At 37.9% G+C, this 15,402-nt stretch overlaps 1 protein-coding gene across 1 annotated transcript in view; it reads left to right on the top strand.

Moving 5' to 3' along the window:
* Positions 1–15,402, top strand: part of TBC1D15 (TBC1 domain family member 15) — a 57,631-nt gene that overhangs the window by 16,382 nt on the left and 25,847 nt on the right. Inside the window, exons 4-5 of the mRNA XM_004583038.4 lie at positions 5,084–5,222; positions 9,477–9,687. Of these exons, the coding sequence (XP_004583095.2) occupies positions 5,084–5,222; positions 9,477–9,687 (350 nt within the window). The remainder of the gene's footprint in view (positions 1–5,083; positions 5,223–9,476; positions 9,688–15,402) is intronic.

Genomic DNA, 15,402 nt, shown 5'->3' on the forward strand with positions numbered 1-15,402 from the left:
GTTTTTTTGTTTCTTGTTCTTTTCACATGTATTTTTATTTTCAAAAATTTCAGTAGAATATTTTATTTATAGAATGTATTTTAATCCAAATTACAGATCTATCTTAAGTTTTAGACTGCTTTATTATGCAAAGCAGAGGCACCTTCATTTTCCCTAAATGTTCTGTTTCCCATGGCAGTTACAGTCAGGCTCTGTGTGTTTCCTTGGTTATTTATAGCTCCATGCTTAAGGAATGTCTTTCTGAGGCTTTTTGGATATTTTTTATTATTTATGCAGAAAGGTATCTCAAGAAGTTCATGGAAAGTATTAAAACTATGAATTAATTTGTTGCAAAATTGAAATGTGTGTCTGTATTTTCCCTAATATACACTTCCATGTATTATGGCAGAAGTTTTGCACCAAACAATTACTTTCGCCCTCAAAACACTTGTGCTTTTAACTTCAGTACTCCATGGACTGTTTGAATGACTCTCTGATATGTATTGAATTTCACAAAGATAAGGATTAGCTCATAACTAATCACCTTGAAATTTTTGCTCAGCCATTTTGAGCTGCTTCTTGAAATATTTAAATACATACATTGATTGTATGTGTTCAGACTTCATTTAGACTTTGTTTTCTCAGACAGTGCTTCTCCCAATCTTCTCACGAGCTTCTCTGGGGTTGCCTGCCCTGTGCTTTGTTGTGTTTCCTTCCTGTACTGGGCTACCTGCCATTCTGGCTTACTCCCTTGCTTAAGTGCAACTCCAGTGGTTCCTGAGAGCAGGTGCACAGGAGCAAAGGCATTCCTTCTGTCGGACTGCTCCATCTGTGTTCTGGCTTGAGAGCTAGGAAGAATTACAGTTGGAAGATCTTTTTTTTTTTGAACTTACTGCCCCAGATTTGCTAGTTTATTTTGTTGATCCTAAGTCCGAAACATTCTTATCTCTGATCCTTTGGTTTTTCTTCTCACTGTAGAAGCTTTCGTGATTGCCTCTTTGTTTCTGGTGTTCTAGATGTTCAGGTACCAGGCATTTCTGGTAATTTTTATTCATTGTATTGGGTATTTGGTGGCCTCTTTTAATATGGAAACTCATGCTTTTTTATTACTGGGAAATATTTCTAATTTATGTTAGTAATTGTTTTCCCTTCTTTTAAATTTTTTTTAGCTCTTTAGATTTTTTTAACTGGTTTGTGATTTTAAAATGTTATTTAATTCTCTATACCCCCCCCCCCATATTATAGGACATTTTCTCAGGCTTATGCCCAGTATTTGCCTTTTTCATTTCTATGCTGTTTTCTTAATTACTTAAACATTTGGTGTGTTGAGGATTTCTCTTTTTTGCTTTCAAGAAGTAACTCTCTATTTTCCAAGAAGTTCCAGGGTAGATTTTTCGGTGTCTTTGTCTCCCTGTGGTCAACTTCTTCTGAGCATTCCCACCCCTTTGGGTTCAGTTGGGGTTCTATCTTTTTTTTTTTTTTTTTTTTAAAGATTTATTTATTTTTATTACAAAGTCAGATATACAGAGAGGAGGAGAGACAGAGAGGAAGATCTTCCGTCCGATGATTCACTCCCCAAGTGAGCTGCAACGGGCCGATGCGTGCCGATCCGATGCCAGGAACCAGGAACCTCTTCCAGGTCTCCCATGCGGGTGCAGGGTCCCAAAGCTTTGGGTTGTCCTCGACTGCCTTCCCAGGCCACAAGCAGGGATCTGGATGGGAAGTGGAGCTGCCGGGATCAGAGCCGGCGCCCATATGGGATCCTAGGGCGTTCAAGGTGAGGACTTTAGCCGCTAGGCCACGCCACCGGGCCCTGGGGTTCTATCTTGTGTGTGTATACTGGTCTTTGATGTCAGGTGGTTTTCTTAGTGAGGATTTCATATTTAATAGCAGATGCATGGAAGTGACTATATTCTTCATACATCGGACTAGACCTGGTAATGGTTGGGTGTTAGAGTGTCTGGCTAAGCTGTTTCATTGAGACCTCTCTAATATTGAGATCCCAGTATTTTTCTGTGGGCTCCTTAGGTTTCACTAGAGATCAGTTGACAGATTCCTGCCTGGAAGGGTGAGCCTGCATGCTGCGTGCAGGGAGAGACCTGGGAATCTCATCTGGCATGTTGATAGACTTGGAATTATTTCTCCTGTCAGTATGTTATCCCCTAGCTCATGGTGCTTGATTTTTTACAGATGCAGGCATTCTGTTACCTTCTGTAATGGATAAAATTCTGCCCTTCTGGACTTTTGTGAAGTTGTCCTGTTTTCAGGTTGATCTTCACTCCGATTTCCCTACTTGTTGAAAGGATCTACCAATTCTGAATCTTAGAGTTGAAGAGTAAAGGTGTACTATGGAGAGTGGTAGTATTATAGATGCTCCTTAGCTTTGCTCAGTACTGGTCCTAGAATTGATAGGCATTGTGTGTGTGTTTTTTTTCCTGGATTCTTTTTGTTATATTGGACAAGTAGTAACATTTGCAAAAGGACCTGAAAAAGAAACATTCCACTTTCTGATTCATTTGTGTGTTTCACATGTTTTTGTTTCCATTTCTTGTTTTCTTAAAAAAATCAATTGAAAAAGAGGAATTGAGATTTCTTAGCCTAGGCAGGTGCTGGGAGAGTCATTTCTCATCACTCACTCATTCCCCAGACACCCATTCCCTAAATGTGTTGGCCAGGACTGGTCCAGATTTAATACAGCAGCCATGGACCCAGGTTGGGTCTCCACATGGGTGGCAGGGATGCAGCTTTCTGGGCTGTCACCTGCTACTTCTCGGGCTGCCCATTAGCAGGACTCTGAAGAGTCAGACCAGGACTTGAACCAAGGTAGTCCAATGTGCAATACAGATGTGCAAGCATAAACACCGGCCCCCTGTTTCTTAATTTTTCTTATGCCTTTATATTATCTTCCTCTTTTAAATTAATTTTTCTTTCTCCTTTATTATGGAACTTATAGGGGACATATACAAATAGGTTCTTGCTAAAAGTTCCAGTAAGTTGGAAATGCTGCTTGACCAGAACCCTTTCCTTCTTCTGTCCTTGTTCAGTGTGTTCATCTGCGGAGTGTATTTGGATATAGAATGGCCCTCTTTCTTCTGCATGTTTCTCATTGCTTTGTGTATACTGTATTGTCCATGTGCTATTTTGCAACTCTTGCCGTGTATACTAATATGTGTTGAATGTGCAGCCATGTATCAATAACAGAAACATGTTCTGAGACATGGTTGTTGTGTGGATATCATAGAGTATATATAGGTATATCAGTTGCTGTGACCTCATGATCCAGTGAGTGACATGACAAACGTGATGTAGAAAGCTGTTGCTGGTATAATATGTTGGTGTAACTCTAATAGTAAACTTTTAAAAGTAGGACTGTAAATCATAAATGTATGACTAACTAGTAACAGTTTCATTTATCATTATCAAGTACTGTGTATTGTGGAGAACTGTATGTGTATAATTTTGCACATCTGGCAGCATGGCGGGTTTGTTTAACCAGCATCATTATAGACATGTGAGTAATGTGTTGCCCTGTGGCTTTATGAGACTGCAAGCTCACTAGATAGAGGCAATTTTCAGCTCTCGTAATATTCTGGCACCACCATTGTAATAGATATTTTCCATTACTGACCAAAAATGTTGAATGGCACATGATTGTATGTACATTTCAACATGTATCATTCTTAAGATTATTGTCTAGTATTTCCTTTATTATCCCTTAGTGTATTTACTCGTGTGTCCTATCGCTAGGTATTAGAATAGCTTCAGGTTTTCACTATAAAAACAATGCTGCAATGAAAATGATTGTATGTGCCTGTTTTGTACATATGTGAGTCTTTTTCTAGATGATGTAAAGAGTTGTGTGGTTAGCCACATAGGTATTCTAATAAGTATGGCTAATTGCACCTTCTGGGGTTGGTGCTGTTGAGAATCTTTGTCATTAATGAGAGAGATTTTCCCCTACTATCTTCCATCTGTGATAGTGTCTTTTTAAAAATTAAATGAAGTAAAAAAACTAGACCTCTTAACTTGCTTTCCTTTGATTGTTACTGATGTTGGACATCTTCCCATATGTTTGGTACCCTGTGTTTATTTATTTATTTATTTTGGACGTATCTATTCATGCTGTTGACTTGTTTTTCTGTTCTGTTATTAATATACTTCAAATTAAATTGGTATGAATTGGTTCGGATATTTTTCTTTTCTTTTTATTTATTTTTCTTTTTAAAAAGATTTATTTTACTTTTTATTTGGAAAGCAGGTTTACAGAGAGGAGGAGAGACAGAGGAGATCTTCCATCATCTGGTTCACTCCCTAGTGACAACAAAGGCAGGAGCTGAGCTGATCGTAAGCCAAGATCCAGGAGCCTCTGGGTCTCCCATGTGGGTGCAGGGACCCAAGGACTTGAACTATCCTCCAGGGCTTCCCCAGTGCATAAACACAGAGCTTGGTCAAAAGCAGAGCAACCAGGATACAAACCAGCTCTCATATGGAATGTTTCCAATGCAGACTTAGCCTACTTTGCCTCAGTGCTGGTCCAGGATTTTATGTTTTAAAAGCCTTTTATACCAGTCTTAGTAATCTTTAGCTTTATTTGTGTTTTTTTTTTTTAGAAGTTAAATGTTATATGTAATCAATAATACTGCATTTAGAATTTTTGATTTTCTTTGAAATAGAAAGTTCTATAGAATTACATGTAGACACATTGCTTTAGCTCATTTTGATTGCCTATGGGAAAACAGTTATTTTTCTTAAATAACTGAGTGTATTGGATGGGAACTTTTTTGTAGTAGCTCTTTTGCCACACTATGGATGTCATAGCTTTTTAGATGTCATGATGATGTTCACAGCAGTATGAAGAGGAGAAGAGAGAAAGCTCTTTTCCTGAAAGGCCATGCATTTCCCGGCGCCTGGAGCTTATGTATTTTTTTTAGCAACTTTTTCTCACAAGGGAAGTCTGGGTAAGATTTTTTTTCCCCCTTAAATATGAGGATAGGAAATAGTGTCTGGTTGTTCAATATTGTATAAATAGAGGAAATATCATAGATTAATAGAAGAGAAATTCCAGTTGTGGATTTTAAATACTTATTTGTTGTCATTGCTTTAGGACTCCAGTTCTGTTGTGGAATGGACCCAGGCCCCCAAAGAGCGAGCCCATCGAGGAGCAGAACATCTGAACAGCTACGAGGCAGAGTGGGACATGGTTAATACAGTTTCATTTAAAAAGAAACCACATACCAATGGAGGTATGAACTGAATCTTGAAATCCTAAGTTGATTTGCTATAATATACTAATAAACTAAAGTGGGAAGAAAATTGTTTAATGTTCCCTCATTAGAAGGCTGACTTGTTGCTTCAATTAACTTGTATAGCTCATATTTTTCTCAATCTAGGATTTTTAAAAATCATGTCATTTCACCTTAAGGCATGGGGGGAAATGGTGTGTGTTATTAAACTGTGCCATCCTTAATGTTTTTGTCCTTGGAATTTTCACAATCCCTTGCATTCACCCCCTAAACATACTAGGTGACTGCTCTCTTTTCCAGTATTTACATCACATTTGCCATGTGATACTTATCTACATGTAATTAATAAGGAAGAACTGAGCTAACAGCTCTGACATTACTGTGGAAGCTAGTTCATATAAGAGATACAGCTCATAGAATGTGAAACTCATGCTAACTCCAAATGATCTAGCTAGTAGTTCTATGATCTGGCCATCCTATTTGTGAGATTTTGCTAAATATTGAAATTTACATACTTAAAATGTTAACTTTTATTTATTCTTTTGTATTTTTAATGTAAAATGTATTTTTTGTCTTAATTATTTTGGCCTGAATTATGAGTTATTCATGTTTACTAATTCACAAGATAGGCCAAAACTTAAATGAGCATGTATTTACTGTATTTATACAGATAACATTACCAAAAGTAAAATTAGTTTTCATGTGTGGCCTGGGGAATCATTCTCATTTACAATGCTTTATACTTTGTCATTTCTAGTAAACACTGGCACTTAAGAAGTCAGTAATAATCCATTAATTGTTGATATTGATGAGTCCATATGTGTGCATGTCTCTGTATGTGCGCGCATGTGAGTACACATGCCGTTTCTGTTATAAGGCAAGATCCTTCTCAGAAACAGAATTCAAACTGTTAAAAGAAAATGAAAACAAAACTACAATATTTTATTTTGTGCAGCTTGTGAGGTGGTTTTTGAATTTGCTGGACTAAATAGTCAAGATTGTTTTATGTGAATTATACTTTTTATTTATTATTTACTATCAAATCCTTAAAGATGAGAGGCCATAGAAATGCATGAAAAGGGGTGAGTTTTCCAAATTTTGTGTCGGAAAGAAGCATTTGTGAAAATGAAAAGCATAATCTGATAAGATTTCTTTAGATTCATGCTTCTCAGCCTTATGTATACATAGAAGTTACCTGGGAGGGTTAGGTTTAAACAACAATAACAACAGTATCCGCCACCCCAAATCAGGGCTTAGAAATGGAGCCTTTGTATCTCTAGTTTCCAGAAAGTATTTAGGTAGTTTTAATGTAGGATCAGGGTTGAGAACTTCTGTGTAGCTTAGGGAAAGAACCGCAAATGTAAATGTTGTTTGTATTGTTTTACACGAGAGTAACTTGATAATTATTAAGACATAAGGAGGCATTTTCTAAGCTTGACGGCTTGGGATTAATTCATTAACTTAGACATTTCAAAGTTTTCAAATTTATGTCAGTATCAGACATTTTAACATCACACTTTTAATTTTTCATAATGGCGTATATTACTAAATTTTTTATTTTTGTGTACCAAATTAAATGTTTTGAAAATATTTCTTCCTGGAACAATAGATCATTGTTGTATTGTAGAAATTTATCCAAATTTTTTCTTAATGTTAATTCTGGTTAGGATACATAGGTATTTTCTGGACTGCTTCTCTATATGTCTTTTATTTTCCTTGTGAATGTGGTGTGGAGGGTTTTTTTTTTGCATATATTTGGTAGCATAATTTATTAGAACTAATTTTACTTGTCTTTTCCTTACGAAGACAAAAATTGAGTTAACTCTTGGCTTTGTTTCATTTTCCTTTGTAACTAGGTCTATTTCTGATAGGCTGTTACTGACCAGCTGATTTGCAAATTCCAGTTGTGGTTATTAATGCATTTCTTCAGCATATCCTTCTATACTTTCTACTAATTAGCTACCAGGATATGTCTGCAAACAAAGTAAAGTTCCTGTTCTGGTGAAACTTGTATTCTAGTGGAAGGACCTGTGGAACTGACCTATGTTGTTTCTTTGAGCTCTAAGAGAGGAAGTACCTGAGGCATTTGCTTTTATATATAGTGTTTAACATGTCTATTCTGTTAAAAAGGGAAATTTATGTAAAGCATTTGCTCTTGAAAGTGCACAAACTCCTCATAATTCATATAGTTCACATGTGATTTAATTTTCTCTATATGGTTTTGTTTTGTATTAATTTAAATGCTATTTGTATAGTTGAGGAATTTAGTATAGAACGTTTTATTGTTATTTTTCTATGAAAGTATTTTTGTCCTTTGCAAATGAGCTAGTAGTATGTATAATCCAAGTGCATTCACACTTAAAATGATTCGTGGATAAGTTGGAATTTTTGAACTGTTCTCAGTTTGCTAACAGCTATGAGGTCTATAGCATGAAGACAGTGAAACATTGTTTGAAGTAGTTCAGTGAGCACATGGTAATTAATTTAGTACCAGCGTTAAGGCAGGTCAGTGTCTAAAGATAAATTGCTGTAGCCATTCCAAGACTTTTTCAAGAGATGCTTGTTAAAGTGTCTAAGAAAAGTGATGGTGCTAGTAGTCTCTGGGGATAGAGGTCTGTTAGCTGCAGGTTGTGGAGATTTGGAGCTGTCCACTTCCTGACTGCACGTGAAGGTGACATACCTGTGGGTCAATGCGAAATTGTATTTTGATCACATTGTATAAGCAACTGTCTTAGTTTTTCTTTGTAGAATTGATAATATGGGATGTAATTAAAGACCTTAAATGATAGAAAATATGACACTTCTTACAAAATAACTGAAGAATTTAGAGACATGAGTTAAGTGAAATAAGTTAAATTATTGAAATAGGTGCCATTTAATTAGAAATTATAAGTGTTAGTATCATTAGCAAGAATAGGTAACATTTTCTTAAACAGTCCTTGGCATTCCTGGGTGTCTCAGTACACGATGTCCTCCTGTGTCTTTGCACAGCCATCCAAGGCCTCCAGCCTCCAGGAAGCCCATCTTAGCAACAGTCAGGCCTCGGGATGTTTTCAACAATGGCAGATCACACAGGTGACCTTGGCCCCATAACACTGTCTCCCGGTGACGTCACGGCTGCTGTGAGCATGCTCCATGCTGCTCAGAGCACAGAGCCACCAGTAAGTGGTACACGAGCATCGTCCTGGGGGCAAGTAGGGTCACATTCCAAGGACCTGGGCCCAAGACTCACCATCTCCTGAAGACTCGGTCGGTCACTGGTCATGCCGTGGGCCAGGGCAGGGCAGAGCAGAGCAGGTTCCAGTTCTGGTTCCACACAGCCTCGTGGCTTCAAGGAAGCAAATGGGCCAAATCCCACAGTTCCCCTCTCCAAGCCCTTGCCGGATATTTTTATTTAAATAGTTAAGCTTTAATTTGTTTGTCGCCACATATGATAATGCTCATGAACCTAGGAAGTTGACTTCTATAAACATACCAGAAACTCTGAAAATGTTGCATTTTAAGTAACTTGTTGTTTGGACTGAGGTCTTCATGTTGTAAATGTTAATTTTGCCAGAATTTTATGTTTATTATTTTTGAAATATTTACAACTTAGTTATATTTTCATTGTTAATTTTGCCTTGTCCTTTGTTTTTTCAAATAAAATATTTGTTAGTCACTCCAGTTTTTAATACAAACATGCTTATCTTTATTATAAATGTAATCTCCTAAAGATATTTATAGAAGTGAAGAAATGGAAGATTTTTTTCTTAATGACTCCCCAAAAGAAAATTATGCTGTTCTCATTTGTGGAGGGTGGGGAAGATGAACATTTTTAAATATTTGCCATAAGCTTGGCCTAGGTTAGTTGACAACTATTGTCTCTTAATTCTCAGGCCGGCATTTGGAGGTAAGTATAATTATTTCCATTTTTACAGATGAAACAACAGGCTGATTTCACTGTTCACTCCAGATCATTTTGTTAGTAAAATGGTAGTGCTGCAAGTTGAATGCAGTGGGTTTCCTTGTAAAGTCACGTTCATTTTTGGGAAAATTTAAAACGGTATTATTTTTTGAGTTTGAATATGGTAGAATAGTATTTAAATATTTGTAACAAAATGCATGTTGCTATTTCTAATACATATGGGTGCCTTAGTAATATGAAGGCCATAGGGCTTCCCTGGATTCAACATGGTTTATTGTGTAGGCATGGCGATACTCTCTACCTTGTAAAAAGGTGAACAACAATATTTTGCCCAACTTCTTGTTTTTAAGATGCTTCAAGTCATAGAAATGGGAAAAGCAAATGGTCATTCCAGTTCAGTTTGACAGACCTGAAATCCATCAAGCAGAACAAAGAGGGTATGGGCTGGTCCTATTTGGTATTCTGTCTAAAGGACGATGTCGTTCTACCCGCTCTGCACTTTCATCAAGGGGAAAGCAAGCTACTGATTGAGTCTCTTGAGAAATACGTGATGTTATGTGAGTAAGTATCAAGTTATTTCCTGAATATTGAAACCGGATGGTGTTAATCCCAAGGCAAACTTCTGTTTGAGCATCAGTGACCTGTGTGCATGTGAAGGTACAAGCAGCTTTGGTTTTGCTGGGAGATTGTCTTGTTCTGATCAATGCAGAATAAACCATAGCAGTTGCCATCTTAGCAATTTGAATTTGAGATGTTGCCACTTTCATTTTAAAGAGAATATTCTCATGTTTTTATGTTTAAATGTGATGCATCTGTGACTTACAGATCTTGTATTTACTAATCTGTCTTTCCTATGTTATTTTCTGTTAAACTTGCAGTTGTATGTTATTGTTGAAATTTAGGGCAGGCAAGTTCCAGTTCTCCACAGTTTTACTTACATGTTGGAAGACAGGGCCTTCTCATTTCCCCAAATCTTGTCTTACATTTATATACCCATGTGAATCTGAACACCCACACTCAATGTTAACTGTAAACAAATGTTTCTGGATATCTTTACATCTTAAGTGCTCGGTTGGTTGCAAGATATTCGCTAGTGAACAAATGAGGTATACTCCTAATCTTGGAGAATTTACTTCAATTTTGAGGAATACCAGGAAGTATATGCAATTGAAACTCAAGAGCTGAGAAAGAAGGTGGTTCTGACTGAAGACAGAACTCATTTGAACTGACTTTTTTTTTTTTTGTAATTACTTATTTTTATTGGAAGGACAGATTTATAGAGAGACGGAGAAACAGAGATCTTCCATCTTCTGGTTCCCTTCCCAGATGGCCGCAGTGGCCAGAGATTAGCCAGTCCGATGCCAGGAGCCTCCTCCGGTCTCCCATGTGGGTGCAGGGTTCTATGGCTAAGAGCCATCCTCCATTGCCTTCCCAGGCCATAAAGCAGGGAACTAAATGGTAAGTGTAGCAGCTGTGACATGAACTGGCACCCCTATGGGATGTCGATGGTTACAAGTGGAGGGTAGCCAGTTGAGCTGTCATGCTGGCTCCAAGAGTGTTGATTAAAGCATGAGATCAAAGATGAGGGAAGTATGGTAGGTAGTTGCAATATTTATTTATTTCCTTGTTTCTTTTCTTTTTTTTCTCTTATTTTTTTTCTTTCTCTCTTTCCCTCTTTTTTTCTGCCTTTCCTTTTTTTCTTTCCTTCTTTTTTGTCTTTTCTCTTTTTTCTTTTTTTCCTTCATTTTTTCCTTTCCCTTCCCTCCCCTCCCCTCATCTTCCCTTCCTTTCCCTTTCATTTCCTTTCCTTTATTTATTCATTCGAAAGTCAAGAAAGGAAGAGACAGATCTTCCAGATGGCTACAGTGGCCATGGACCCAGGGCAGACCCAGGAGTTTCACGCAAATCTTCAGTGTGAGTTGCAGGAGCTCAAACACTTGGACTGTCTTGTACTGCTTTTTCCAGACCAATAGCGGGGAGCTGGATTGTAACTGCAGCAGCCAGGACATGAATTTGTGCCTATGTGGGATGCTGGCTTTGTAGACTGCAGTGTTCCTTACATAATGAGGTTGGCCACTCTATTCTGAACTGACATCATACTTTGGACAAGTGCTTAGTATTTAGCAGTGGATTTTCAGTACATTATATGATTTGTACTGCATCGAAGAGATAACCAGTGTAATGAGAACAATTCATAGGAATTATAAAAAATATTTGAAAGCTGTGAGTCTCAGTGCATGATCAGGTAAAATTCTAGTTCCTTCCTATGGGCAATGAAAGCCTGCTGTTAGTTCTGTCTATTTCTTGAAACTCATTTCGTGCCATTCTCTTCTAACCACATGTTTTTTTTTAAGTTCCTAAAACCCTTTAAACTCTTTATGTTAAGGCACTTTATGTATATTGTCTCATCTGCCTGGAACATTCTTCTCAAATTCCCTAATTACCTGTTTAATATAACATCACAGAGGCTTCCCCAGCTGTCTTCTTTCCCATCTACTCTAGGTTATTACCTGTATTCTTTCTGTCACTTTCTTGATGTCATTTAATAGGAAAACAAACTATTGCCTGCTTACTGCTTTTATGTTCTACTCTGGAGTGGAAAAGATTATATCGGTCTCATTTTTTTTCTCCCTTGTTTCTAGCCATGGTGCCTGGTGCATGATAGATGCATGAACAGAAGGTGAAAGAATAAGTTTATCAGTTTGACAGCTAATTATCAGTTTGACACACACACACACACACACACACACACACACACACACACCCCCATCAGGAAAGCCTTATTGTCAATATTATGGAATGCCAGACCATCTGTGCCCATGATCTCTTTCTTCTGAGATCTTAGATACCTGGAGTATCAGACCAGAAATCCATCCATGCTTGCACCTTCCCTCCCTACCTTTTTTGAGGGAGTTAAAGTTAAGAATTGGAGTGACATGTGTGACCATGTTGTCCTCCAAATGAATCTCCTGATGAATTGCTTTTCCTCCACTAAGAGTGGGTTTTGTTACGGCAGCAGGAACTGACTATGTGACTGAGTCTCAATTGTGAATGATCTCTGGATGGCTGGGTAGCATTGTAAAAGCCAGAGAGAGGCTATGCTAGCTGTGCATTGTTGCTTCTGTCAGCCTCTCTAATCAGATCAGGTGATGCAGCATAAGCCAGATTCTTGAGGTGTTCTCAGATGATTTTCTTACCAAGAAAATGAATTATCATATGTGTTGATATTTCTTAGTGTTCCTTGACTTATCATTAAAAACATGATAGTTACTTGGATGAAAGAATGAGCCACAGGATCAGGCTGTTGGTCTGTTGGGTAAGCAGGTACCTGAGTTGATACCTGGCTGTAATTCCCGATTCCAGGTTTCTATTAATGTACACTCTGGGAAGCTGATGCTCAAGTAGTTGAGCTCCTGCCAGGGGCACAGAAGACCTGGTTAAAGTTCCTGGCTATGTCCCCCCACCCCATTTGGGAAGTGAATTAGCAGAGAGCTCTCAGTCTTGCTTTCTAATCTCTTTCTCTCAAATAAAAGTATAGTGCAAAAACCGACCAACCAACCAAACAGAAAATACATTTGCCTAACTAAGCTTCTTGCTAGGAGATGAATAAGGCATATTGATTCCTTTAAATTATTTAGTATTTTGGGCTGTTTTCCTCTTCTGTATTTCTATCTGTATGTATCTATGTATCTATCTACAAATGGTAATGCATTCTGCCTGCAAAAACTAAATTCATTGTGTCATCCTATAGCATCACCAATTTACAAAATTAGATTCTACTAATAAAATTTCATTCTGTATATTCTGTAACTATTTTTGTTTTTACTTTTTTCATGATACTGTTCCATAGGCTCAGGGATTTCCCCCTCCTGCCCTCCCCATTTACCCTCCCCTCCACTGTTTTCCCGTTATTATTGCAGTAGTATAGTCCTTCAGCAACAGTCACTAGTCCATCATCTGCTATTTAAGTGTATCATGACATTGTAGGTAGAAACAGAGGGGGAAAGTCTAGAGTCCTATTGTCAAGATATTTTTAACAGTTTCATTGTGAGTTTATCTTTTATTTGGTTGTAGAGATGCATACTGCATTATATCTACTTCTTGGTTTGCTAGTCTCCATTATGCAGTTTCTCTAGATGAATATATATGTATACAGACACACACATGTTTATACATATATCTATTGAGCTTGTATTTTGAGAACTTATATGTGTCCTTTTAGGATTGGCTTATTTCACTGAACATAATGGTCTCTGGGACCATTTTGTTGCAAATGGTGGAATTTCATTGTTTTTAATGGCCGAGTAGTATTCCTTAGAGTTAACTGCACCATAGTTTCTTTATCCAGTCTTCCTTCAGTAGTCATCTGGGCTGTTTCCTTGTCTTTGCTAGTGTAGCTTGTACTGTTATAAATGTAGGATTTTAGGTTAATTTCTCACGTGCAGATTTCATTTTCTTTGTGTATATTCCCAAACGTGGGATAGCTGGGTCATACACTAGATCGACTTTAGTTGTCTTAGCACTCTCCATACTTAATTTAAATCAGATTTCTTGTCAGTATTGTTTTTAATTTCATTTTGTTTCTTTAAATTTAAATTTTGATCATTTATAATTTCATTTTGCTTCTTTAAATTTAAATTTTGATCATTTCCAGTAATATTATAAAACACCTGCTGCATCTCCACACACACTGTTCAGTTTACAGTTTCTGTGCTCTTAGGTCATTGGGAGACACGAAATCCAAACTTCAGCATCTGCAGAGACGTGGTTCTGTTGTTGTAATGTTAGACCATGGTTTTCTGTAAAAAAATTTTTTTAAAAGACTGTAGTGGCAGTTGCTGGCTAGCATTCTTAAAGTCTTGTCTTATGACTGCAGTGAGTTTGAATATCTTTTTTTGGGGGGGGGGCGATATGGCCTTCTGCAGGCTATTTATTAGGAAGACGAGATTGCCGAGTGGGCCACCTGCCAGCTCCGTGGGTTGATCTACTCGGGTGCCTCCTCTTCTGTCTTGTTTGCTTCTGTCTCCTCAATGGTGTGGACCATCGTGGTGGTGGTGTCCATGGCCGTGAGGAGGGTGCAGGCCAGGAGCGTGTCCACCCGGCTTTGGGGGGGTGCCCTCCCTGGCAGTGTCCGTGGCCAGGGGGTAGCCAACAGTGGCCCGGAGGATGGCCGCCAGCACAGTGTCCCTTGGGACCTGGATGCATCTTTTATGGAGTAAGAGCAGCCAGCGAGTGAAGCAAGGAAAGCCTGAGAGTGCAGAGTGGTGCTGAGGTGGGAGGTGTCGAGTTTGAGTATCTTGAATAATGTGAGGGATTAGCGTCCTAGAATACGTGTTTATGGGTTAGTTCACTGCACTCACTGGGTTGGTAGGAACATCATAGTGTGCTGCTGTCCCTTGATGTACGCTGTTTTGTTGGCTATCTTCAAAGAAGTCAAATGTCTTTATGTGTCTTCTGCTAGAGCTTGCCCTCGTTTGTTAGTATAGACTATTGGTGTTGAGTATAAAAATTAATTATTTGCTTTTTAGAGTATATGTGCCTTACGTTGGTGAGGCAGTTCGTTTCTTCTTCCTGTTCTCAGTTTGGTGGTCCTTGTTTTTTATGGAACTGTAGAATTATGTCAACTCAGGTAACTGAAGGTTGCATGTTTGCTTTGTCCCTGTTTTTTATGGAACTGTAGAGTTATGTCAACTCAGGTAGCTGAAGGTTGCATGTTTGCTTTGTTCTACGTGCTTAGGTATGTATGTTGATGTCACGATCACTGTTTGGATTTTAAAGAAGTAACTGGATTTAATTTAATGCATTGTGAGAACCTGCAGGTCTTCATTTTAAACATCATCATCCCAGAAGTTCAGAAGAGCAAGTTTAATAAAAATGGAACTTTTGCCTACATGCAGTGAGTCAACCTCCACTTAAAGCCAAGGGGTTTATTAGCTGTGATTGTCCCTGGGCAGAGTGTTGTTTCTGGCTGTAGGAGTGAGATCCTGTTTTGGATTTCATATCCCCTCTGGTGTTACTGTTGCATCCTGTTGGGTAGAGTTGAGTAGAGATAACTGTTATTAAAGATCTTATCTTGACCATTTGTAATAAACTAGAGGTATGTAGCACCAAAATAACATTAATTTTTATTTTAACAAGAAAAGCTGTAAATTTATTACAGCTGAATTACTAAGTTATGAAGTTATCGCATGAAAGGAAATCCAGATAATTTGTTTGGTTACTTGAAATTAGACATTTATTTGGAAAGCATTTTATGTTTTCTGTAGTTACTAAGAA

Source organism: Ochotona princeps, chromosome 15 (assembly GCF_030435755.1).
Source record: "Ochotona princeps isolate mOchPri1 chromosome 15, mOchPri1.hap1, whole genome shotgun sequence".
In the NCBI taxonomy this organism is placed as follows: Eukaryota; Metazoa; Chordata; class Mammalia; order Lagomorpha; family Ochotonidae; genus Ochotona; species Ochotona princeps.